At 33.9% G+C, this 26,420-nt stretch overlaps 4 protein-coding genes across 8 annotated transcripts; all 4 read right to left on the bottom strand.

Moving 5' to 3' along the window:
• Positions 1-1,342: 1,342 nt before the first annotated feature.
• On the bottom strand, positions 1,343-13,699 carry LOC130623971 (arrestin domain-containing protein 3-like). Of its 2 annotated transcripts, XM_057439521.1 has the most exons (9): positions 13,560-13,699; positions 9,192-9,497; positions 8,231-8,377; positions 7,787-8,020; positions 7,436-7,600; positions 6,720-6,893; positions 5,434-5,670; positions 3,441-3,631; positions 1,343-3,023 (listed from the first exon to the last, which is right to left on the bottom strand). In XM_057439521.1, the coding sequence occupies exons 3-9, from the start codon at positions 8,367-8,369 to the stop codon at positions 2,799-2,801; spliced, it is 1,365 nt and encodes a 454-aa protein (XP_057295504.1). In that variant the 5' UTR covers positions 8,370-8,377; positions 9,192-9,497; positions 13,560-13,699; the 3' UTR covers positions 1,343-2,798. The 2 variants fall into 2 exon arrangements, with proteins under 2 accessions (XP_057295504.1, XP_057295505.1); XM_057439522.1 differs by lacking the exon at positions 9,192-9,497.
• A 1,077-nt stretch (positions 13,700-14,776) lies between these two features.
• LOC130623968 (arrestin domain-containing protein 2-like) lies at positions 14,777-18,276 on the bottom strand. The gene is made up of 7 exons (XM_057439516.1): positions 18,047-18,276; positions 17,310-17,555; positions 17,074-17,238; positions 16,550-16,723; positions 16,027-16,260; positions 15,462-15,643; positions 14,777-15,389 (listed from the first exon to the last, which is right to left on the bottom strand). Exons 1-7 carry the CDS (start codon positions 18,183-18,185, stop codon positions 15,135-15,137), a joined length of 1,395 nt encoding a protein of 464 aa, XP_057295499.1. The 5' UTR covers positions 18,186-18,276; the 3' UTR covers positions 14,777-15,134.
• Positions 18,277-18,302: 26 nt separating this feature from the next.
• LOC130623969 (uncharacterized) lies at positions 18,303-24,070 on the bottom strand. 4 transcript variants are annotated; one of them, XM_057439519.1, is made up of 4 exons: positions 23,124-24,070; positions 21,542-21,650; positions 20,972-21,331; positions 18,303-20,236 (listed from the first exon to the last, which is right to left on the bottom strand). In XM_057439519.1, the coding sequence occupies exons 2-4, from the start codon at positions 21,623-21,625 to the stop codon at positions 19,400-19,402; spliced, it is 1,281 nt and encodes a 426-aa protein (XP_057295502.1). In that variant the 5' UTR covers positions 21,626-21,650; positions 23,124-24,070; the 3' UTR covers positions 18,303-19,399. The 4 variants fall into 4 exon arrangements, with proteins under 4 accessions (XP_057295502.1, XP_057295501.1, XP_057295503.1 ...); XM_057439518.1 differs by having other exon boundaries at positions 21,542-21,639; XM_057439520.1 differs by having other exon boundaries at positions 21,542-21,626.
• A 138-nt stretch (positions 24,071-24,208) lies between these two features.
• On the bottom strand, positions 24,209-25,178 carry LOC130623976 (uncharacterized). Its single transcript, XM_057439527.1, has 2 exons — positions 25,034-25,178; positions 24,209-24,801 (listed from the first exon to the last, which is right to left on the bottom strand). The coding sequence occupies exons 1-2, from the start codon at positions 25,063-25,065 to the stop codon at positions 24,507-24,509; spliced, it is 327 nt and encodes a 108-aa protein (XP_057295510.1). The 5' UTR covers positions 25,066-25,178; the 3' UTR covers positions 24,209-24,506.
• Positions 25,179-26,420: the final 1,242 nt, after the last annotated feature.

The raw sequence follows: 26,420 nt of genomic DNA, 5'->3' as shown, positions 1-26,420 counted from the left end.
TCCAAATCAACATATCAATCAACAGAGAAATAAGAAGAAGAAGAAGAGAAAAGCGACTGACCAAACAAACGTACCGAAATCAAAGAATATTCGGTCCTTCTTTAACAGGAACGGAGGTCCAGCCAAAAATAAGAACAGGAATAATACAATTATTATAGATTGAGTTTGATTTATTTATAATCTACTTGTTAGTATTTTTGATGTTCTGCTGAGAAAGATAAACGTAAAAATATTATCAAGTACAAAAATTTGATTTTTTTCTTTTATTTCGCGAACTTTTATTTTCGCGATTGTAAAATTTCAAATAATTTCGCGTGGATTAATTTTCGCGAATCAAGGGCCTTCAAAATTTTTTGCGTGGACTAAATTTCGCGAAAATGGCCAAAATTCGCGAAAACTGCGAAAATTAATCCACGCGAAAATTTACCCACTTAAGGTAATAAGTTAAAAAATATGAAGCATCTTGGAATACTTTTTTAATACTGCACTTAAAGAAGAAATAACGCATCGAAAGACAGGTAGCGTATTCTAAGTATTTATTTGGTATTTCTTTCTTTAGTATTCGCGTATGATATAAATGTGAGATAAAAAGGTTGACAACGACATATGTTGTTAGAAGATAAATATCTTTGCAAGTATATATGTTTAGATGTACGTGTGCAAAAGTGTAAACTTAAAAAAAAAGCGTCCCAAAGCAGAAGCTATTCACGCGCAGAACTCCTCAAGCGTTTAAGTTCACATTTGATATATTTGTAATTCGCTGATGAGAAATGTTTCATTTAGATTATTACAAACGTATCATCTATAACGTAACTGCATCACGTTATCCGTAAAACACAGCTGTAAAACAAGTAAAAAAATAGAATAATCTGTCTTTTCTGGAATATTCACTTCAAATCATGCTTTAAGAAGAAATAAAATCAACAAACAGGTAACTTATTTAAAGTTTCTTTTTTGTGTCAGTGTAAGAAAATTGGACGTAGCTCTGCGAGTGATACATAAATGCATTGATAAATTACCGTGTGTAGGAATAGTGTAGTGTCGCGAACAATAATAGTAGCTAGTTAACTAGCTATTCACTAGCTAGCCTGCTAATTACATAGCTAAAATAATAAAAGTGAATTGTTACGTGGTTTAAAAATGTAATATCATCCTTAAAAGATAATATTTTTAGCAGACAAAAAGAGAACTTAACAACAGCATTGCAGCTTTTAAAATTACAGACTGACACAGTCAATTTATTCATTCAAACACAAGCACACTTTTAATTAATTCTTAAATCATCCGGATTGAGCTTCCAGCTAAAACTGACACCTGTGTGCTTCATAATTAATAAATCATATCGGTCAGATTTTGTTACTTTTGTCCAACAATATACAAGAAATAAAAATAGACTCTTATCTCCCAACAGGTATATTTGAACACAATTACTTTTCCTTAAAAATAATAACACCTATAAAGCAAATTAATTTGTTTGATAAAAAATGTAAAAAGTACGTAACCAAAACACTGCGTGCATTAAAATAAAAAAAACTGTGCAGAATAAACCAAAATATCAACGGTCCAACTGTTTCTCAGGTTCACGCTTTTTACATATACGCAACACACGTGTTGCGTATAGATTGTGTTTTTCAGTCCCAACTGTCGCTTGCTTGTCCAATCAGAATTAAAATTAGTTTTCATCAAATTTGATGTTTGAGACGTCCATAACTCCTATAACATGTCTATTACTGCTTTTTACGCCCTTTCTTCAAGTTTTTTTCCCACTACAAGCTGAGTGGTTTCTTATCAGTTCTTTTTTTTGAAGGATTTAAACTTCTTCTTGCTTATGCAATTTTGCTTCAAAAAGAGGGTGCACTCAAATTTTTTTTCACTTAGGGCCGACTAGCATGCTACAATTTGTCGCCGGTTTTATCTTTTTCCTTTTCGTGATATTTTGGAGCCGTACAACACACGCGTTTTTACGAATATGCTTCATGAGAATATCAAGCTGGGATTTCAGGTTAAAAAGAATAGACTTAAAATAAACCATTCGACATAGATGTGCAAGATGAGCTAGTTGCTCACTTCACATAAATATATTAGTGCATTGCATTAATACTTTTTTGTGAGGCTGTGCATTGTGCTAATTCTTGCGTTTGGTAAACTCTCCGAATACGGAGGTACGTTCAGTAAATTCTCCGGATGCGAAGGTGCATTTGGGAAACTCTCCGGATGTGGAGGTGCATTTGGTAAATTCTCCGGATACGGAGGTGCGTTTTAAAATTCTCCGGCTACAGTGGTGCGTTTTATAAATTCTCAGGCTACAGAGGTGCGTTTGGAAATTCTTCGGATACGAAGGTGCGTTTCGTGAATTCTCCAGATACCAAGGTGCGTCAGGTTAATTTTGCGGATACGGAAGTGCGTTCAATAAATTCTCCGGATACGGAGGTACGTTTGGTAAATTCTCCGAATACGGAGGTGCATCTATTAAACTCTCTGGATACGAAGGCGCATTTGGTAAATTCTCCGGATACAGAGGTGCGTTTGGGAAATTCTTCCGATACGAAGGAGCGTTTCGTTAATTCTCCAGATACCAAGGTGCGTCAGGTTAATTCTGCGGATACGGAAATGCGTTCAAAAATCTCCGGATACGGAGGTGCATTTGGTAAACTGTCTGGATACGAAGGTGCATTCGGTAAATTCACAGGATACGGAGGTGCGTTTCATAAATTCTCCGGCTACAGAGGTGCGTTTGTGAAATTCTCTGGATACGAAGGTGCGTCAGGTTAATTCTCCTGATATGGAGGTGCGTCCGGTTAGTTCGCCGGATACGGAGGTTCGTTCGGTAAATTCTCCGGATACGGAGGTCTGGTACTTAAACTTTGCGGATATGGAGGCGCGACATGAGGCTTCTCCGGATAAGGTTGTTCTGGATAAGTATTAGGCTGCGAACTTGCAGGATAGTGTGAGAAGCCAATCTGCGGTGGAGGACCTTGTGATGACGACGGGGGCGGGTTTGGAACACCCGTTCCAGCAGGAAACTAAAATGTAAAAGAATAGTTACACATGCGGGAAAGACTTAACACTAAGCATAAATGTAGCTGCGGCACCATTTTATTTGCATGATTAAACAGGAGTTCCTTAAAAATAACATATGACAATAATTGGAGTTCTTGATCAACGTAAAAACAAGACATGGACAGTTTATAGTGGCCGTTTTGAAGTGAGTATTATTAAGAAGTTTTTGTAAAACATTTTTGGCGTGTTACCCTGTCAGTCGAGGTTCGCAGATAGATTTTGTAATATATTAACCAAAGCAAAAAATTAAGTTAAAAGTTATGGTGCAAATGATATCGTTAGGAACAGTTGGTTACCTAAAATTATTGGAAATATAAACATCTGAATTTAATAATTGGGTATTTAATAATTGAACACATGAAATAAACGAGTTCACATACCTGATAAGGTTGAGCAAACGTATACACCGGTGTATAGGTTAGTTGGCCACCAGTATGTTGGTCACCAGTATGTTGGGCATCAGCGATATTAACTGCTGCTTCGCCTGCAACTGGTGCATAGGAAGGTGGTGCCATGTCTGGATAACCAAGTATATTGGCAGGCGGAGGTGCGAAGTTGGATGGGACGAAACCTTAAAGTAAATGAAAGAAGCGGTAATACAGTTCTCACAATATTGTTAACAACAGGTAAATTTTTATACCACTTACTCAAACAAAGAACATGCAATGGCCTTACGGAAGAAGAAAATTAAGGTTTGTTAAAAAAATGATTTTGAATTGTATTGATACAAAAAACCAAAAAAGTTTACGGTGAATAAACACTGAAGACTAAGAGATTTTTTCAGAAATATGCTATAAAGGCGCTTTAGACTAAAGGTGGAACTTCGGTAGCGTTGCTTCATTAAATACTTTTAAAAGCGACAATATGTTTCATAGAAACTCTATCCGTCATCTGCATTTGAGAGCACTTTTTTAAAACATTGCAAACAAAGTGACAATTCTAGGCAACTAAGCGTTAAAAACAAAGTGAATTATATAAAATGTTTTGCTGTCATCTTTTGCGCTATAAATTTGACGATTTGGAGCTTAATTCGCAAATATTTACGACGCATTCTTTTATATCAACATTAATGTATTTCCGAAGTCAAACGAAATTTCTTTTCCTAGTCACTTATCAAAACTTGATAATTCATATTATATTATTCCAATAGGAAATGTGTGATTAAAGATGTGTTTTCTTCGTGTCACAAGTTTTAACCAGGCTTGTTCACAAGAGTATATTATTATCTGTTAGCCCCTGAAATATTCAGAGGAGGGAATACGCCTGCGTACATATTTACCGCATCGGTGTTTTGTGCATTCTTGTTCGTCTGTAAACACGAAGTAATAAAATTATTCTGCCAGGGGTCGAAATACAGGTGCGGCGCAACTATGTTCAATTGACAAAAATACGGTTGTTATTATAAACTAGTCGTTAAGCCCGTGGAAGAATCCATTAATATACTTCGCATATCCTCAACGTTTTTTTCTCTCGTACACAGACAGAATACGGTTATTATTATAGACTAGTCGTCAAGCCTGTGGAAAACCTATTAATATTTTGTATCTGCGTAACGTTTCTTTTTTGGCACAGAGTACGGGTATTATAGACTAGTCGTTTAGCCTGTGGAAAAATCCATTAGTATTTCGTATCTTCGTAACGTTTTTCTTGTGCACAGATAGAATACGGGTATTACTAATATAAAGACAAGTCGTTAGCCCATGTAAATATCAAATTCAAATTCACATTTTTTATTTATGCATAAATATTTCGCGTGTCCTTGACACGACTTCTTTTTGCGTTGGCATACATGACGACACTGTTCAAAGAGAGCATTATCGTTTTGTTTTAGGATTACTCTATCTTTAAAACTTACATCAATCTCACAAAATTTGACACTCAACCTCATCACTACATTTCTCGTAGAAATTAACACGCGCGAAATGTTGAAAGATAATTTTTGATTATTCCTTTAAATTTTGAACAGTGCCGTTTCTTTATGTCTGCCTAACTAAAATACTTACGTAGAGTCATTCCCCTAAAAACGGTGGCTACAGGTTTACAATCTTACACTTTTAGTTCTTTAGAATTTAGGAGCTTTAGGTGTCAAAAAATCACGAGAAAACACGATTTAAACAAACTTTTTGCAGAGAATGAAGAGTTACTGATAATCAAGACTTCCCTAACATACACAATTTTTTGAAATAAACAGATAATAAGAAATTGTAGGAAAATTACTGTTTTAGGAGCAAATTGTAGGTTATTTAGGACATTTACGGAGTCTCGGTATTTTAAAAGCATACAGATTTGAACAGGGTCTCTTTTTTTAGGTAATTCAGAAAACTTTAGGCATGGCCACTGTGCGAAGCATTTGTCTAGATCAATAAAACTTACTTGCTGCTTCCACTGGTTGCCGCACTGGTGGCTGTCCATACGTCCTTCGAAATGGAACAGTACCCAAAGTAACAGGTACTGTTAACTTAAGATTGGTCCCCAATGGCACCTCAACTTCAATAACAACATCATACGAAACCCTAATGACTCTGGAAGTCAAGATAGTTGGACAAGTTGCTGGAATTGGGAAAGGCTCGTTGGACCAATTTGCAAACTCCCTCTTCGGTATAGAAGGGCCTATGTTAAATTGAAAATATGTTTAGTTGTGGTAATTCAACAAGGTTAATCTTGGAGGTGCTTATTATTATTATTATTATTATTATTATTACTATTATTCCGAATATTCATACAGGATATAGCCACTTCAGTGTTGGAAACACTGTTATCAATGTGGGTCCTGTGTTCGGAATGTTCACATTAAGTATATACCGGCACTACCTACCCATTTTCCCTCACATGGCATGGGTTGACTCGTAGCTGTGGTAAAGACACTTGCTAAACATGCCCACGCTGTGGACCGAACCACGGTCTTTGTGATTACGAAGCGAACTCCATAACCACAAGGCCACGCGCCACAGTATAATGCAGCAGTATAATTAGTGATTGCATATTGCAACTATTCTTTGGACCTTTAGAGCAGAACAGGTAAAGCCAATGCGCAATAGTCAAGACAGATGACAGGGAACCCAATGTGAATTCCTGGAGATTTTCAGAAGTTCTCCAGGATTTTTCTAGCATTGACTCGACAAAACAGAAATTCCATTAAAAAAGAAACGTATACAGACCTCACAATCTTATGTAAGAAAAAGTCAAAATACCTGAAAATAAACAAGAAAAAGTTTCAAAATAAAAGAGATCAAAGATTTCAGAAATCAAAGTGTTTTTTTTTCCTCAGTAACATTCAAAGAGATTTTTTCAGGAGTATATTTCATTTTCAAGAGTACATGCCATTTTGCAAGAATATCCTCATTCCAAGATTATATCCCATTCCCAGGAGTATATATATCCCATTTTCAAGAATATCCTAATTCCAAGAGTATATCCCTTTCCAGGAACAGTGTTTATTGTGTCTTTTTTCGCATCACAATTGAGAAAATTAGAGAACATTAAACCAATTTTACGCAACATTAAAAGATCATTTGGGTGACTTTTTATAACTATAGGAAGGTCAATAAGTTTTTAAGATGCGTGCCAGCCTTGCAAATAATTCCATCGCCAGGCTAGATACACTAAAGCAATGGATATAAACATAAGGGTGAGCATTTTTCTTTTACAGACAAACGTACCGGCAAGCTTAGTAATGGTTCGAACATCGAATCTTGTATTTGTGGTGGAATTATATTGTACATTTTGAACTAACTTTGCTTTCAACGCTGTCATGTTTCTACTAGTATGATTTTGAACTTGTGCATTGATCAATATGTGTTCACCAGGACAATATGCAGCTCGGTCTAAGCTTGCTAAAATAAATATACATACAATAATATTTTTAAACAGGTTAAAGTAAGCAGATCATAAAGGCTTGTTTTTATTTCACAGCATTTCCAGCTATAGCACAAAATGTTCAAACTCTTTTTTTGTTAGCGAATGCGCACCTTTAGAATACTAGGGATTTTGCCTAAGTGTGCAACTGCTAACAAAAAGCTTGTGATCTTTTTACACAATAACAAAAAATGCAGTTAAATGGAAACGAGTTTTTAATCAGTGGTGATAAAACCGCTATATTGTTATTGATTAAAGTCTATAATGTTAATATGGGAGGGGTAAAAGTAATATAGTATATTGGAAACAGGTAAATAATAAAGGTTATTTCAGCAGCCACCTAGTGAAAGAATAAACTGTCTAAAGCTTTTACACAATCAAATTTTATATGACATAGATAGTGTTATGGTTTACAAAAGAAACAATTTCCAGTAATATAAAAACAAGTTCCTCATTTTATATGTTTTTTTTAAACTGGCATTGCTATAAAAATCACAAACCTTCTCCTATAAAAACATACCACTAAGGTTCAGTGGACCTGATGCACAACACAAACAACCAACTTCTTTATGTACTTCTCCACCTGGTCCAGTTGCATAATTTGGCTGGTTTGTATCGATAAGTTCATTGATGATAATCGGCCGCATGATTTTTTCATTAAATTTCCATGGTCTGATAATTTGCGCTAGAGCACAAAACGATAATACATCTAAATTAAGCTGTGTAATGGGTCAGAGTTACTTTTTGGACAATTGGACAACTGTTTTAATTCAGTTTCCTTTTTTTATATTTCAATTTAATACAACAAATTGCCCCTTTTGGAAATAGTTATAATAAAAGGTTTAGCACTCATGTTTGCCCACACCCATACCTTTTAATCCATATCTGATACCGCCAAAAGAACCTTCAAATGAAGTTGGTAAGATGGCTGGTAAGGTAAACATAAACTGATACTCAAATCTTCCACATGGATGTTTTATTTTTGTAAATCCATTTCCAAATAAATAAGAACTATAAGTAAACAGAGATTCATTGCCATGGTAGTCCACTCTATGTCTGTTCTCACCAGAGCCTGTTTCTTCACTCCAATGACAATAGCCACTGCCTAACAAAAAAACAGTGGCACTAAAATACCTATTGGATTTGTAGCAAAGTGAATTTTAATCTTTGTTTTGTGAAATACAATAAAATTATGCGTCCTTTTGTCCACGTCACTCTCTTATAAAAGCAGCTCTTCAATTACTTCTTGCCTTCAAATGATAACTGAAACATTCATTAAAAAAGCAGAATTTATAGTATTAAGTCAAATTGTTACCATAACACTCAATGCACAGTCCTTTCATGTCCATTGGTTCATGAAGATTTAGCACCACAGAGCCTGCCATTCGTTCACCAGGATAAAACACTTGTCTGTTGCTGGCAAGTAAGATATTAAACTCAGTTATTTTACCCATATTTTAAACTAAAAGCAGAATAAATGATATCTTACAGTTACACTAGGTGTACACAATCAAATGCTGTATGATCACCTAAATACCTATACTTTGCTCTTAACATAATTAGTTGACTGAATTTTTTGATGCGAACATGTGTAAACTGTTACAACTGTTACTGCTTTTCACACAATTACAATTATGCTATGGTTTTTAAAGGGCTTAATAAAATATATTAAAAATCACATTTAATCACAAAATTGCATTATCAAAACTACTTAATCTAAGTTTTTTACAGATTTGCGAGCCGTTTATTTTTATAGTGCACTAACGTAAATAATAATAATAATAAATATTTAAAGTGGCTAGCCCAGAAAATCACAAAAACCTATAGTTATTGGATTGATTCCACTGGGGGCCACTAGAACAAAAAGGAAACAAAAATGATAAACCTTAGACTGCTTCAGTTCAATCAAACATAGTAACATTTATAATCTGTGAAGATTGAAAAGAAAAAGAATAAAAAACAAAAGTTAAAAAGTGATCTCCATTAGAATTTGCCAAATACATTAGAGATAGAAGTCTTAAACAAAAGCAGACTTCCATCACAGGTCACTCGGTCTGGAAGATTATTCCACACTTTTGCAGCTCTAAATGGGAAGACTTTTTTGCCAAATTCCGTGTTGACAAAGGGAAGTGTGAACATGTTTTTTGAAACAAAGAAGAAAATTTAAGGCTGAGAAAGGGTTACAAAAAACTCTTATAAAAAACTTTAAAAAAATCAACTCGCCCCCAGGGTTGAAGCCCCACCGTGGAAAAAGAAAGTGTAAAAAAAATACTAACCTCACTCTTTTAAAAAAAATGTATAATAAACTGAAATCGCCAGATAATATTAGACATGTTTCACCAAGTAATAAAGCGTTAGCGACAATAAGGTATATATGTTTGAAAACTGCGAGAACAAGTATCTTGACTTTCATATTTTTTGAAGCGCAACCATGGGAAAAGAAGTGAATATTCTGCGTAAAAACTTCCGTATTGTTATAAGAACGTATAGTCGTACAAAAACTTTTTATTCGACCTTAAAATTTAAATTCATGAAATAAAGTCGCTTGATTGTATATACCATGCTTGTGACGATGAGTAACACTAAAATGAAACAATTTTTATAACATTTATTTAGAACAGAGATGCGTTTATAAAAAAAATAGAGATAAATTTGTGAAAGAAATATTTAAAATTTTACAGTTTTACTCAATACCCTTTTAACAGCGCTTAATTCACAAAGGATTAAAATCTTTTATATAGCTAGCCTTATAACAACAAATTAAAACAAAAAAATGCTAATTTATTTTTTTGCCGTCGGTTTTTAATTTAATTGATAAACTAATACAGTCTTTGTTGTTTTACAATAGAACTTATCATCGTGGAAGCCACGATGTAATATTTAATTTTCGTTTGTGTAGTCCATGAAACATAATCGTGAGGTCCACGTTTTTAAAAAAATACGTATCGTGGGCTATCGTGGTTCGTGCGTAACATGAAATAAACACGAACCACAATGTTAACAAACCTTTTCACAGTACTGTAGTTTTAGGTTCAAATTTTGACCTTTTGAATTTTCTGATCACATAAACTAAATTGTGATCACTGATGCCAAAATCCATGACAGCAGGTTTAGAAATACAAGAACTGTTAGAAAGTATCAAGTAAGCTTATAGCATGCCCTGTATTTGTATCTATTCACCTTCACATTCATCTTGACTTAAGTTTAGAATATTGTAGAAAAAGACAATTTCTTATGTATATATATATGTATATTATATAGTCTGTAAAATATTGTGGTTGTAGTACGCTTTCTCACACAAAAAATTTTTCATCAGAGAAACATTGCATTCTTTATCACTTTCCGTGACCAATAATACAGTTCTCACATTTCCAAACTGGACTCCTGTTTCCAGGCATATATATTGACCTAATCATTGTGGGCTGTGAAATTTAGTTGGTTTTCTTATTTTTCCCCACGTTTTAAGCTTAACTTAAATTAGGAATAATATTGTTAAAGTTCTAAAATATTGCCTAAAATTTTTGACATGTATACAAATTAACCCTTTCAAAAATGTATAGTTTGATAGAAATATTTCCAAACCTTAGGATAATCATGTTTTTAAAACGTATATATACAAGTTTTATGTCGAGGAGCTAAGTACAACATTTAATCTCCCACATCTTTTGAACCAAATTACAGGTCCAAATTTTTCAGGGTAGTCATTATAATTTAAGGGAAACATGCAGTTTACGCAGTAACGTGTTTATAAATAGGGGTTATATTTTTATGTAGAATCTTTGTTTTAACTTAAAACTTATATATTGTGATATTAAATATTGTGTAGTTTAGGAGAGTTTTTGCTAGTTTAGATTTAGTTCAATTTAAATAAGTTTGAGTTAGATCATAAAACGTCTGTGTTTTCCCTCAACCGAATGTTGTACCGCATGACATTTCAATATACTTATATAAATGACCCAATAACTCGGAATCTGCAACTTGGTTTGCAATAAAATTTCTGGGTAAGCTTGTACCGTATTTTCCGGTATAAACCCTGCACATCGTACAACCCGCAGCTCAGCTTTTTTAGGGACTTATAAACTAGATGCTATCAGATAGCCCGCACCTCCGTATAACCCCCATAAAATTTCAATCAATGTGTTTTACTTATCCGCACCTTTAACCCGCATCGTGTTAAGAAAAAAATTCAGCGTATTTTTACTTACCCTAATCATTTTATAAACATGTGCGTGTGTTTTGTGTCATTATTTTTTCTCATGCCGGAGACAAGTGGGGGAAGTTTAAGCTCGTGAACCCCAAACACGAGAACTGAGTGTTTGAACTAGCGACTCTCTCAGTCTTAATTTCCTTGTATCCAATTGCGGAAATAATAATGAATTAAAATTAATTTAAAAAGGCGATCTTCGGCTAATGCAGACAGTACTGAATCAGACAATGCTGTTTTCTTTTTATTTGTAGACATTAGTTTCAACCAATAATAACTCTTGCTTCCTGCGATTAAACAAACAAATAAAATTACCCATGCCATCAGGTTATAAACCTAAAGTAAAATCTCTGTTTTTTATATATATTTAGTCTTTTTGCCATAAAAATAAACAACATAACAATTATCACGGATTGTCTGTAACAGCGATGTCTGGAACATTCTTTTCTAATGTTTATATAATTTATTATTCATTTATATCTCAGCAATCACAGTGTGCATGATAAAATGAATGGCGGCAATGTGGAGGAGAGTTGCGTGTCTCTTATTAATTGTATTTTATATTTATTTTTGATATTTACAGCGACCACCTTTTGCTCGAAAGTAGCGAAGATAAAAAAAGAAAATTATTATCTATACATTTAATTTTAACATTCTTCAATATTTTTAACAGGAATTAATAATTAAGTCCTGGGCACTATACATGTCAATTAAACCTAAAAATGATATCTGCTATACTTCTCTATTACCAGAAGCAAATCATTTCAATGTGCTCAATGTGATTGCAAAGATATAAGTAGATTGGAATTACATTCAACACAAAAGAAAAATGATCTCAAGAATTGTGTTTCAGGGAGAGCTGATAATATTAGCACTGGCAAGCAATAGAAATTTAAAGGAATTTCACTGTGTGAAAAAAATTAAATAACATAGTTGAGTTAAGATTAAGTAGGTATAGGATCGCGCATGCAGTTATATTAATGTACGCATTTTATCCCGTTGGTAATACTTTCTTCATTGAATGTATACACTTTAAATTTCACAATAAATGACGAGAAAATTTAAAACTTATCACATAACCCGCACAACATTATAACCCGCACCAACAGTGGAAGTCATAAAAATCAACTTATAACCCATGGGTTATATACCGGAAAATACGGTTAGACCCCATATATATTTATATACTTATAAAATTTTATTGCAAACCAACATGCAAAATTATGTGTTCATCAGCCAAAAAATTAAGAAGCCTGGCACGAGCACACAAGTGTCATGCATTAATAACGTTAGAATGAACATCCTTTAACATGTCTAAAATCACTAATGACAGGAAATGTCAAAATTGGGTGTTACTTAATATGACATCATAATATTTACAGCATAATTAAATCTAAAATTCTTATGTGAATATTTTGAGAACGAAAAAAGTATTTTACGAGGGTGCCGACTTGCAAAAAGCAACGTATATGTGAGGGTGGCCGCAGGCGTATTTTTAAGGTTTTCGTCTGGAATCGCCTGAAAAAGCCTGGGCCTGTCTGAAACTGCCTGAATTGGGATGCGCGAGAGCTCATTGTTTGTATTTAAATTTTGTCAAGAAGAAGGAAGGTGCTATTTTGTCGTTGTACTCTCAGTTTATTATTTGTGGGATTTTATTACAGCTATTTATGGAATAAATGATATAAAAAACAGTTTTTTTCAGAAGTCTTCCACTACCACTGCTTGACATTAAAGAATAAATTATACATGGTAATAAATGTTTAAAAATATTGTTTTAGGCTGATTCGGGTTTCTCCAGGTGACATTTCAAGTTTTTTTTGTGTTTACGGGGTTTACACATTATATAGGACAATGATTGGACGAAAAGTTGGTTTAAAAGTTGATTTAAAATTTATGTGGTTAGCATAATAAATAGAGGTGTAGCTATATTTTACATGGCTAACCCCACAAATATTGATATACCTGTCTATTATCCTGAGTATTTAATGCTCATTTTGAGCTATGCAGACCCAATTAGGGTCTGCACTTTACCACAAAACTCACTGCTACATCCAGTGGCACACACAGTGTGCTATCTCCTCAATATTTCTAAAATGGCTTGGGTAAACCTGGGGTTATGGTAACATTTCACTCGTCAATATTAAATCGCCCCAAACAGGAAAGTTAGCTAGCTAATAAGGCGCCATACAAATTTTAAAATACACTCTAATACACAAAGGCAGTTCTGGATGTTTAATGATCCGATTTGAACTACATAAATCACTAAAATTTTTACAAACTAGACAATGGCCTTAGCTATAAGAGAGTTGTAACAGAGCATAACAGGAGGTCTGGAAGAACTGACTAAGGACAAGCTAGGTAACTTATTAGCTAGCTAGTACTTTTTTAAATTAAAGTTCCTTTAAACTTCAGTTTTCATAAAGCAAATAAGTAAACTTACAGTTCAAGCTAGATCAGCTTCATATATGTTTCAGGTCAACTTAATGCATCTAGCTAACAATGATTCACACTTTCTTTACACTTCCCAGTATTTACCCATGCTTTTAGGTTAATCCCGCGCAACCCTCAGACCCCGTAAAGTAAGTTTGCTTAATTATTACCCCGCGCCCCTTCTTCCCCTTATGCTTTTGACGATATTTTTCGCCGTCTTCTGTCATGACAGAAGACGCTAAATCATTGTTTTTACTTGATTGTTCTTATTGCGTCGGCAGCAAAAGTTATAGTGAGAAAAAAATCCAAAGTTTGCAGATGTGGAACGAAAATGATCAGCATACTCACGTGTCTTTAGGGAAAACTTTACAAATGGAAAACTCGAAGGAGTGATCAGATTTTTTAATGGGAGGGTGAGATTGGGAACTAAGGAGACCCTACTACCGCATTGATGGTTGTAATTTTATGTTGTCTTGTGAAATTTTCTCGCAAATTTTATTAAATAGGAAATTTTTAGGATCTTGAAACGCACGTACAGGCCCGGCGGAGGTTGCTTTTCGGCCAACATGTTCGTACCGCCGTCCCGAGGTCAGAAGAGATATAAGATGCCCTGGGGACGAGGTTGCTTTTCGGCCTGTCAAACCAAAGTTAAAGTACTGCTTTTGAGCATACTATAAAACGAATTGATAAAATTTTATATACCCATCATACTTTAAATAAGTCAACGACAACGACACGTCTTTCAAACTTCCAAAACTGTTCTAAAAAATTCAAGAAATAATAGATTGATGCAGGTTAGACTTATTATTTATTTCGTGCTGGCTGTGTCGCCATCACGATATAAAAAAGACGCTCTACCATAAGGCTACCAGTTAGTATTTTTTTACGCCGGATTTTTACGCCGATTTACGCAACAAACTATTGTGATGTCTGGAAACTGATTGGCTGATAAAATGTTCTGTTATATTCCGTTTCGCTCCAAACCGTAACTTGAAATCATTTTGCTTTTTGCGACACAAACAGAAAAATATGAAAACAAAAAAAATAACTAGCAGAATTATAGTATTCTTCTTTTTCTATTTCGATCCTTTTTATTCTTGAGCAAAAATTTAGCTTTAATAAAGGTTTATCTCCACTAGGATAAAAACTTCGAGCAGAATTGTTTTGAGCCTTGTGATTGGTTGGTGGGAGTTTTCGCCGATCAAAATAAAAATAATGACGCAATCGTTGGAGAATACTTTTATATAATCCCAAACATTGTATAACGCAAATTTTCTTTTATACAAAACAAAAATATATGATACAAAATTAATTCTTTATATATATTCTTTATATGTATTCGATTTCAAAAATTAATAAAAGATATTTTTTCTCTTAAATTATAGTCTATTTAAAAATCGCGATTGATCATATTTGACCGAACCCAAGAAAACTAAATGAGAGAGTGTCGAATATCCGACACTCTGGTTGCTCTTACTACTTCGTTAAAACAAACACTAAAATCAGTTTATACGAAAAAAAATTATACGATTTCAAGCAAGTTCTCAATACTTTAATGCTATAAAGGAGCGTCAGCTGTGCTTGTTCATGTCATCGGATAAGGTGCTGTAGGCGGTTGGTTCATTGGATATGGAGGATGGCCCGTTGGGTATGGTGGCGCACCTGGCTGGTTGGGTGCATATGGCGGCGCACCTGGCTGGTTGGGTGCATATGGCGGCGCACCTGGCTGGTTGGGTGCATATGACGGCGCACCAGACGGATTAGGTGGATAAGGCGGTTGACTTGAAACGTACGGTGGTTGTGCTGGTGGTTGCACGGCAGGATTGTTTGATGCGTCAAACTAAAAATACGTTTTAAATAAGATAAAGACAACTTATGAACGCTAGTCATAGTTACTTATTCATAAACCAACCTTAAATGGCTGAGCGAATGTGTACACAGGCATATATCGAAGATTTCCCATCGTATGCACATCATCGTCGTCTGCAATGCTTGATTCACTTATACCAACGGCAGCAGCGTATGAAGGCGGGGCCATGTCAGGATATCCGAACACACTGGAGGGAGGAGGGACAAACGAAGAAGGTGTAAAACCTATAAAAAAAAAAGATAAATTAACTCTCTCGAATAATTCTTAACCTTCAATTGTATTTATATTTCGAGTTTTTTTTAACGAACGTATGTTTTTGCGAACGGGCTGTTATCAGGAGAAACATTTTATTTGGCTTATTTTTGTAGACCCAAAAAATCTGTTGCGGCACTTACATTTGCCAACATTGGTCTAGTTCGCAAACTTAAATCCTGCAAAAAGTAAATTGGCGAGACTTATTTCAGCATTAATCCTTAGGGGTCAGGTCAGATAATATTTGACAGAAGAAGATTGAGTAAGAAATCAAAAATAAAAGTGTGCGTAAAAATTAACATAACAGACAACTCATGGGCAATGAACTGCGGCGGCTTAAATACTAAAAACTTACTAGGAACCTGCACGTTTCCAGGTAGCGGATTACCATACGAGTGTCGAAACGGCACGGTTCCCATCGTGATGGGCATCTTCACACTGAGATCAACACCCCATGGCACATCCACCTCTACAACTAGATAATACACCAACGTGATGATCTTGGAAGTTGTGATGGTGGGTGGAGTAGCGGGAATACCAAACGGTTCGTTCGTCCAATTCGCAAATTCTCCTTTAGGGATGGGGGGTCCTGAAAGTACATGTGTTAACCTCATCCGTATCTGAAGAGTTCTTGTTTAGTGTTTTTTTAAATAAATTTCTTTAACATTTAAATTATTTTATATCAAAAGTCAACAAGATAACCATTTTGCAGCCTCAAAACAGACGTTTGCCAATGTTTAAATATCTGGGTTTAATCAAACTCTTTGAACAAGATTATAAAACAAATTACATAGCCGAGATTGAAGACAAACGAAAAAGGTAACAGAAAGGTAAAGCAAGCAAAGTAGATCAAACTGAAACACTCGCAATATACATACCCACGACCTTTGAGATGGTTTTGTACTCTTGCTTCACCTTTCTCGTCGCGTGGTACTGTATTTCCTGCACCAGTTTAGCTTTCAACGCTTTCATATTTCTTGACGTATGATTCTGAACTTCTGCGTTAATCAACGCAATCTCGCCAGGACAGTATGCAGCTCGGTCAATGCTTGCTAGAAAATGAATACCCTTTGAAAAAAAGCCCGGTTCAAAACTAGGCGATGTCAGGTAGCCAAGTACAAAGAAGGTGCTCAGCAGATGCTCAACCTTCCGTAAGTATGAAACACGGCCTAAAGTTTATACAGCAACACAAAAATAACACTTCTGTGGAAAAATCAAAATGCTTGACTTTTGATTCATATAAATGATCCTCAAATGTAAAATTAGGTCTATGTTCGTTAAAGCTACCTGATTTAAAATTTAAAATAACTTTATACACCCCTTTCCCTGTATTATTAGAAAAAAAACTATGTAGCGAAAATTCTGAGTTTTTATCAAAAAAGGAGAATAAACATGAACTGACCTATCAAATCAAGTGGTCCTGCTGCACAGCACAAGAGTCCAACTTCTTTGTGAGCGTCGCCACCTGGTCCTTTACCGAAATGTGGTAAATTCGGGTCGATGATTTCGTTAATAATTATAGGTCGCTTAACTTTATGGTCGAATTTCCACGGCTTGTCAATCTGTGCTGAAATTGCAACAAAACATTTGCATCAGCACTAGGTATTAAGTTAGGAGAAACGGATTATGGTACCACACCTTTTAATTCATATCGAATATGACCATGGCTTCCTTCAAACGAGCTGGGCAGTGTCTGTGGTAGTGTGAACATGAATTGGTATTCATATCTTCCAGGTGGATGACTCAGCTTCATCGTCGTAGCTGTCGGCAGGTTCCCATATAAGCAGGTCACATACTCAAATATCTTTTCACTGCCGCTGTAATGTTCGGTCTTTTTGTTGTCACCAGTTCCATGCTCTTCAGTCCAATGACAATGGCTTTTACCTATAATTGCAGGTAATATTATTATCCCAAGTTCGTTATTACTGCATAGAATACTTTCGCGTAATCTCACTATTTTGTAACATGTCTCAGTGCACAAAACTTGTAACAACCACTAAACTATAGTCGAATACGTAAGATTAGACTCTCAAGTGAGAAGTGAAGAGGTTAATCGTAAGAGAATCAACTTTTGGTGAAATTTTTGCTGGATTTATTTTCTCCGTTTATCTGGGAACACACTTTCTTCGCCGAATCTACTTTTGCAAATTGGTTCCACAGAAATTTGCAAACCCAATATGATACAAAAAAATCCAAAAAAATTTTCGCCAAAACTTGTTGTGGATATTTTGCTAAATTTGTAATACTAAATGCCCACAAAAAATAATAAGATTTAAACCGAATTACTTAACCATGGGTATGTCAACAAATAGATATGAACAGTAATAGCCACTTAAAAAATAACTTAGGTGTTGAATATAGAAAGAGACACTCACCTTGGAGTTCAATGCGTAATCCCCTCATATCCATTGGATGCCACAAGTTTAATATCACTGACCCTGCCAACTTCTCACCAGGATAAAACACCTGTCTGTGGCCACTCAAAAGAATAGTGAACTCTGATATTTTACCCATTTTTTATAAATTAAAACTGGAACAAAAGAATTTTCAAATTTTACTAAAACAACAGAAACAAGTTATGCATTACATTAAAACAGCCAATTTTTGAAATCTTCCCAAATTTGGCCATAATTTTCGTCAAATTTCATCAAAGATTCCTATTATGTATCTGCTCATTGTTTTCCCAGACGACAGGAAAGAAAATTATCCCTCGGAAGGCAGAATAAAATAAAATGCGCATGCTCACGTGATAATTTTCCCGTGTGTGTCACGTGATTAAAAAGGTCAAGTGAAAATCCATCTCGTGTTCTACAACCAAACTGAAGTAGCTACATAAAAAGAAATAACAAAGAACTTGACATAAAACATCTGCAAACAAACCGATCAAGAATCAACTCTTAAACTCCTAAACTAAATATAATATATAAAATCTCTCTCTCTTTTAACCACAAAGCCTCTAGTTTATTAACCACATGTAAAAACATTTTATTCAGTTTACCAAGCTAAACAACACCAAAGAATTAAGGGAATTGAAAGACTTGTTTAAAAATCACATTATGTTAACATAAGGAAACAATAAAAACTGTCTACCTTGCGTAAACTTATTGGGAAAAACTATTAATAAAACTATTATATATATATATATATATATATCAGCATTTTTTTCATAATTGCGTTAATAAGAAGAAAAAGAGAGCAAAAATTTGTGTAAGTCTTCAGCCATAACTAAGTATCAATAATCAATAAAACGCTTGCTTCAAAAACAAAAACAACAAAAATGTAACAACAAGTTTTGGAAAAAAAACTTACTACGACATTATAAGTTGTGAAACAACACAAATCGACTCCAATCCAGAATAGTGTTTAATACTTCACGGAAACAAAACAAAAGTTGTAAAAAACACTTCTCATATAAAGCATGAGTGTTATACAATGTTTAATATATGTTTATGTTATAAACACAAAAATGACAATATATTTTTAAATCTATGAAAATATTTAAAAAAATTTAAAATTACATGTACAACAGTAAGAGAAGGAGAAAACTGATAACATAAATGTTAACAAGCTTGAAAATGTGTGGTTTCATTTCATTCATTTCAAAAAATAAAAGCAAATTTTTACAATATAATATGAAAACCAGCTGGCAACAAAAGCATTAAACATTTATATGTAGAAATAAAAATAAAAATGACACATAGGATAAAATTATAAAAGATATAAAAAACCTATGCATAAAAATATTTGTGTATACTCAAAATACTAACCGCCACCTTTCGAAGCATCATTACTTCAAGCGCTTCATTGCTCACACCAGAAATTTTTTCATGTTGTCCTTTCATAAACTTTACAAACGCTAGACTATTTTTAAACTCATACCACAGAGCACAAGCATAATATTTCTTCAGCGCTGTCAGAGTCAACCAGGACACACCATTTTGATGCAGCACATCCGCATATGTCTCTAATATTTTCTCTTCGTTCTCAACAACATCAACTACATCTAAGGAGTTACTGAGAAGTGACATAACATCGATCATACCACACCCAAGAGAAGCACATTGCCAATCGACCAACTTCATTTGGTTATTGTGAATCAATACGTTATCATAACGAAAATCACAGTGAGCAATAGTAAGTGGTGCTTCTTCAACCAGTGTTTTATACGCATTGTACCAGTTCTCCTCCACTGTTGTTTTACTCTCCTTAATTGTGATAGCTTTTGATTGTATACCATACTTTGCATACTTTGGCATTGATGAGAAATCAATTTGCGTGATTATGTAATCGCAGCATTCAAGCCATACATCTTGCACAGACTTCGACAATCTTTTTAGCGCATCATCGGTATATCCAGCAAATTGATCATGATTTGTACTGTTAATAAATTCCTTATGAAATGTTGTGTAGTAGACAAATGAAAAATATTCAGGAATCCATTCTAATCCTTTTTCCTTCATGACAGTGTCACCATTTCCAGCTAAGATTCCGTTCCCTGGCATCTTTTGGTTTTTGTGATAGAATTCACTTTGAAATGCAGCCAAATCTTTAATTGCAATAAAAGCCTAAAGTGACTCCAGAAAATTAGAGTACGCACTTGAAAACACATCAAATGTCAAATCATATTTAGCAAGAAGATCACGGGTTTCTTTAAAAACGCTTTTTAAAAACCCTCAGACAAAAATCACAGGTTTCTTTTCAAAGAAAAAAACAAAACAAAAATTAAAAAAGCCAGCAAAAGATACGATACAGTACAGAAACCGTTTACAACTAATATAAAAACAGGCAAAATAAGAGTGTGTATCACTATCCTGATAGGAACTGTGACTGCATATAATTCTAGTGCATAGTAATTACATACAAATTTCTTAAGAATTAGTAGCCAAAGATTACTTAAAGCCCGACTTTCCTGCAAATTTTCTTACAATCAATGTAAAATGAATATTACTTTTTTATATTTTCCAATTTGTTGTTATCCAGATAAGGAGATTGAATTGGCTGGGGCACTTGAAAAGAATGGAGGAGGATAATTGGGTAAGAAAGTGTAGAGACTTGATAGTTCCTGGGGAAAATCCCAGAGGCAGACCGAGAAAGACTTGCCAGGAAGTTATAAGGACAGACTTGATACAGAGGAAGTTGAGTTTAGATCTAACACAGTCTAGATCAGATTGGAAGAGGGTCATTAATATACCCCGTCCAACCCATGCTAGCATGGAAAACAGACGTTAAGCCGAGAATGATGATGATGATGACTTTTAGGCTAATGTCTTTCACATAGCTCACATGGTTTATTAACTCACCTTGTCAATCGACATACATTTTTGTACCACATTAACATCATCCACTTTCACATCACACTCGCTTGAACAGTCTTCCATCAACAAGATTATATTCTGCTCAGAGTTACATTCAGCGTAATATATAACTGGCACAACATCTTGACCATTCAGATATCGATTTAACATAACTTCCCTCTTGTACAAACATCCATTTCGCATAATATCACTCGTGTTTTCATTGCAAAAGTTATCGGCTGCAGCTCTGGAGTATTTTGCAATCAGTGTTGGTGGGCAAAGCAAGTCCGCAGTATCATCATACGTTAAAAATAACTTTCGAACATAAGACATCATGCCATGTGTCCTAGGCTGTTTGATCTCAACCTATACAAGTTTAATTAATATACAATACGAAGCCTTTTTTACTTTATGGTATAGGAGCCATCATTAAAAAAGTAAAAAGGGGTAAAAACCTAGTCATTAGAAAAAAATCCTCACAGACTTTAGAAAGTTTTGTTGAAAATACCATTCTGGCTCAATAAGAACCTAATAAAACTTAAGGGTTAGAATATAAGTCAGTAATATGTACGTTACCTGTGAAATCTTTTTAAATCCCTTTAGTACATTATTTAAATAGTCACTTGTCAAATCACCATCACATGTTGGTATTTTTTCCATGCTATAATATGAAACTAAAACAAACCTGAGAAGAATTATGAACATGTTATGCAGAACATGATGTAATAGCTTTTTTTTCATAAGATAAAGCATGGCATCATTGTTATTTTTTTTGCATAAATGCACTAGACTGCAGTTTCAAATGGTGGTTGAAAATTTCAAAAAAGCAGAACATTTAAGGTAAGCAGAGGGGCTAAAGGAAGGACCAACATTTAAGATAATTAAGAACAGGTCAATATGAATAGAAATAAATCAATAAATTTTGTTGCTTTCCTACTTTTTACTGGATAATAGATAATTTTTAAATAATTTTCTTTTTTATCACCCTTGGACTTTCTATTTAACTTGTTCCTTTATAATAATAATTCATAATAGAAAAAGGATAGAAAAACCTTCCCTCGAAATGCAAAATAAAATAAAGTGTGGGTGCTGACATGATAATTTCCCCATTATCTGTCACGTGTTTAAAAGGTCATGTGGAAATTCATCTGGTGTTAAACAACCTAAACTCTTAACATAAAACATCTGTAAAAAGAATCGATCACGAATCAACACTACAGAAAACCTTATAATATTATGCAAATCTATAGACTTAATATATAATATATATCTAACATTTTTATATTCCAACAACAAAGCCTCCAGTTTATCGATCACATTTTATTCAGTTTACCAAGCTAAACAACACCAAAGAATTAAGGGAATTGAAAGACTTGTTTATAAAACATATTATGTCAACATAAGGAAACAATGAAAACTGTCAACACAAGCAAAACTTATCAAGGAAAACTAATAACAAAACTATATCAGCATTTTTCCATACTTGTGTGGTCAATGAGGAGAAAAGGATAAAAAAATGTGACATTTAAAATTTTCAGAAAAAAAGCTTACTACGACATTTTAAGTTGTGAAAGCACATTATTTTGATAGCTACTTGTTTAATGGCTTATAGACCTTATTGTAGTCGTACCTATAGTAACAAAATGATGTTGTATCAATGGCAAAAAAATGAGAATAAGTAGCTAAGAAAGCCACAAAATATTAACCACTACAAGTTTTGTATTCCACAAGTCTCTTGGAGATGTCCAGCGAATTCTACTGAAGACTTATACCATAATAGATTAAGGAGTTTTCTTATGCCTAAGAACTGATCTTGTTAGTGTCAAAGAACTAACATTTTTTGTGGTAAACTTAAAGGGTGGTTATTATTGATTGAATAAAAATTATTACATTTTTCTAGTTCTAAAATTTTAACTAAAAATAACTTTTGTGTTTGCCTGTCCTAAGTTTCCCACAAAGGAGTTTCATGTAAAATCGTGTTCTTATAACCACCCTCTTAAATAAGCTACCATTCTGTAAGTCCATACACAATATGAAGCCTCTTTTACGTTATATTATAGGAGCAATCAATAGTTATGGGGCTGTCAGCAAAAAATTAAGAGGCCTGGAACAAGCATGAGTGTCATTTTGGCAACAAAATTTATGTTATTCAATTCACCTTTAATCCTTTCAGTACATTATTTAAATAGTCACTTGTCAAATCACCATCACATGTTGGTATTTTCCCAGCTATGATATGAAACTAAAACAACAACCTAAGAAGAATTATGAACTGAAAAATATAAAAATAGGAACATTATCTTTTATATTTTTCAATTTATAAAGTGCAAGGATAGAACACGCACTTCTAGTAATCAACAAGTCTTTGTACATATAGTACTTTGTTGTTTCATCAAATGAAGTATATAAATTTTGTGAACTAAACACTCTACATAAAGAATATTTATCACAATTATTAATAAAAAACCTTTGAAAATTTCTGTGCCAAATAGCTGATATTTTAATTAAGGTGGCAGTAACCCTATTTTAGCTGTCCAAATAGCTGAATTATTCACTCAGTGTTTTATTTATACCATTTTTTCACTATTTCCTAGAAATATAGGCCTTAATACATAATAAAGTGATTTTAACTTAACACTAAAATTGCTGAGTCAGCAGAAATTTCCTTTTAAAAATGTATGAAAAACAAGAAAAAAATCGGCTTCTGTGAGCTCCCACTTTTTACAATCTCAATATTTTTCATCAGTTTCTGTTTTTAAATGAACTTCGGGTTAACCCTGTTAAAACAGTGTGAGGATTTTTTTTGTTAATTTTTATTTTTTTAACAATAGCCTTTTGTTTTTTTTCAGAAGATTCTTTGTTAGCATCCCCTGCAGCATCGAACGCTGTTAAAAGAAAAATATTCCGAATAAAAGGATTTCCACACACCGTATCATGACTGCGTGATTCACCAAGCATGTCTGAAAATTTTAAAGTAAAACGAAAATGCTATCGAAAGTTAAAACTCATGCAGTGTAGCATAATAAAAATTGTCTTAAATTTCTACACAATGTGCCATCTTTGTTTTTATTAACGCTTCTCTTGAATAATTAGTCATTTATTTCTGTAAACTATATTCGGTAATAATTCATGGATTTTATTTTAAAGAAGAATTGTTGAGGCTGAATATTTTAGGTGAAAGATAATAGTATTTTAGCCATAAAATCGTGACAAGTGTGTTATATAACAGAAAAAACATGGATATATAGTCTGAAAATAACCTTTCTTAACTAATTATGTACAAAAAAAATTCCGATTTTTAAAAGGGTTACTGCCACCTTAAGCATAACAATCTCACATAAGTAGAAGACATAGTGTGAATGTATAAGGCGACAATAAACGCAATGTTGAAAATGCGAACATATGACAAATAAAGAAATGTTTCTCTTAAGTGTTTGCCCATTAAGTGATCTGGCACATTACAGTACAATCATTACAACTTCTCCACCGCATATTTTTGCCTTGTTACATCTTGATTGACACAAAAAATTATTTTAAAGACTCAAGCATTCTCAAGTTGGGGGTCGAATCTTGCTATTGTATCGGTGATAAGTGCAAGGAAGTCCAAAATAGAATTAGATGCTACTCTTAGAGTTCTTGCTTCTTGGGCTTCAAGAGTAATTGACAACTTGTTTTCGTCCACACCAACTATCTTTGTACAGCCACCCTTTTTGGGCTCTTTATCAACTCGTAATGTGTTATAGGCAATTTCTGCTAGCCGATTTGTTGGAAATGGCACAGACAATTCCATTGAGTATTTTTCTGTCAGTCTTTCTGATGGTTGTTCCATTATGTAACTACAAACAAAAGAATATGCTCTATTTTCTTGACAATAGAATTTATTACAAATCCAAACTGCATAGCAAATATCAAGTATTGGGAACTGCAATTAACATGAGCTAAACTGTGTTTAGCTCCATTAAATTGTCTTTATTGTACAAAAAGAAATTAAAAGTACAAAAAGTGCATAATAAAAGTATTTTTTAAAATATATATCATAAAATTAGTATCACAAACATAAAAACTGACAACAAAAAGCAAAACTGTCCTGCCGCCAGCATGTCTGTTAGGCAAAAGACTGAAAAAAACGTGAAGTCCAAAGTTCAACTTGCACCACAGAGTTCCGCAAATCAATAATGGCGTATAATCTCCGAAATGGTCTATTTACCAGAAACTGAAGAATAAAAGAAGAATAAAAATTATTGTTTGTGATAGTTTTGGATATTGATTAGCCTGTCTTAGTTGCTGGTTTGTTGGTAAGTTGACTTACCAACAAACCAGATGGATTCTAACTTGACATTTTTTTTTACTTTTTAGCGGTAAGCTCTTTGGCTATGGCATTTGCTTGGCAGGAAAAAAGGTAGGATTTAGTGAAGAGAGGCTTTTACCCTGTGATGGATTTCTTTTCACAGAAACATCATTTGAGGTTTTAAAGTATTATTGAATACTTTAACTTTCGAATAGTTCTCATTAAAGCCATAACAATGCCTTCATGTGATAAAATGGACTAAAAAAAACATTACTTCACCTATTACCCTGGTTATCCTGCCATGCGGATAACCAGGGCTGAAAGAGCTTACTGCTAAAAATGTAAACAAAGAAATTCATCAATGTAAGGGACCTAAATGTTAATTGATTCTTACCTTGATGAGGTAACTTGAAGGCTTCACCAGTCTCTAATACTATTGTATTGGTTACTGAAAGATAACAACAGAATTAACACAAATCGCAATATCAACATTGCCACCAGTAACACAATTTTAAAGCCAACACAAGTAGAATATCAAATTGCATGCTGCAACTGTTTGTCATAGTCAACATGACAAACAAATTAAAATCATCAAAAAAAACACAACGGTAATCACTACAATCAATTATTGTAGAGATATTTTGGATGTCTCCAAAACCTCAAGCAACTTGTTTGGAGACGCTCCATGTTTTGTCAAGCAGTCGGCTAATTGGTGTTTTCCTTCAACCCACTTGACAGTAATCTCATCTTGTTCCACCATCTGCCTCAATCTGGCTATATCAACTCGCAATCTCAAATCCTTTGTGACATTTGTCGTTTTCAAGGTTTCAAATAATGACTTGTTGTCGATAATACAAGTGATCTTTGGAACCTTCGTCAACTTGCAGATTTGCTGTATGACATTGGCCAAATAAAAACTAGCATCAGCTCCTTCACTCAGAGCAAGTGTTTCCGAAGCAATTGGGCTTTTGGTTACCCTTTGTAGTTTTTTTGATTGCCAGCAGATTGGTATAACTTCGCTCAGGTGTTTCACAAATATGATGAATGCACCTTGTGATGATCCACACTTCAAACTGGCATGAGTTGCATCTGTGTAGCAAATAATTTCACAATTTTTCATATTTGCAATTTTGGCAATGGTTATTGCAACATGCTTGCTCTTAATTT

This window comes from Hydractinia symbiolongicarpus, chromosome 13 (assembly GCF_029227915.1).
Source record: "Hydractinia symbiolongicarpus strain clone_291-10 chromosome 13, HSymV2.1, whole genome shotgun sequence".
Lineage (NCBI taxonomy): Eukaryota > Metazoa > Cnidaria > Hydrozoa > Anthoathecata > Hydractiniidae > Hydractinia > Hydractinia symbiolongicarpus.
The sequence above is the reverse complement of the archived record's forward strand: the minus strand, read 5'-3'. Positions and strand labels throughout refer to the sequence as shown.

Bases quoted from the DNA above. Each gene is read 5' to 3' on its own strand.
- LOC130623971 (XM_057439521.1), bottom strand. From the start codon at position 8,369: ATGGGTAAAATAACTGAGTTTAATATCTTACTTGCCAGCAACAGACAA. The intron at 8,021-8,230 runs GTAACAATTTGA...TTTTTTTGTTAG, and splicing joins ACTGTGCATTGAGTGTTATG to GCAGTGGCTATTGTCATTGG. The intron at 7,601-7,786 runs GTATGGGTGTGG...TTTGTGCTCTAG, and splicing joins TATCAGATATGGATTAAAAG to CGCAAATTATCAGACCATGG.
- LOC130623968 (XM_057439516.1), bottom strand. From the start codon at position 18,185: ATGGGTAAAATATCAGAGTTCACTATTCTTTTGAGTGGCCACAGACAG. The intron at 17,556-18,046 runs GTGAGTGTCTCT...CTGCAATTATAG, and splicing joins ATTACGCATTGAACTCCAAG to GTAAAAGCCATTGTCATTGG. The intron at 16,261-16,549 runs GTATGTATATTG...ATGTACTTTCAG, and splicing joins AACCATCTCAAAGGTCGTGG to GACCCCCCATCCCTAAAGGA.
- LOC130623969 (XM_057439517.1), bottom strand. From the start codon at position 21,718: ATGCTTTATCTTATGAAAAAAAAGCTATTACATCATGTTCTGCATAAC. The intron at 21,332-21,541 runs GTAACGTACATA...AAACTTGTATAG, and splicing joins GATTTAAAAAGATTTCACAG to GTTGAGATCAAACAGCCTAG. The intron at 20,237-20,971 runs GTGAGTTAATAA...GAGTCACTTTAG, and splicing joins AATGTATGTCGATTGACAAG to GCTTTTATTGCAATTAAAGA.
- LOC130623976 (XM_057439527.1), bottom strand. From the start codon at position 25,065: ATGCTGGCGGCAGGACAGTTTTGCTTTTTGTT. The intron at 24,802-25,033 runs GTCAGTTTTTAT...TTTTGTTTGTAG, and splicing joins GGACAGTTTTGCTTTTTGTT to TTACATAATGGAACAACCAT.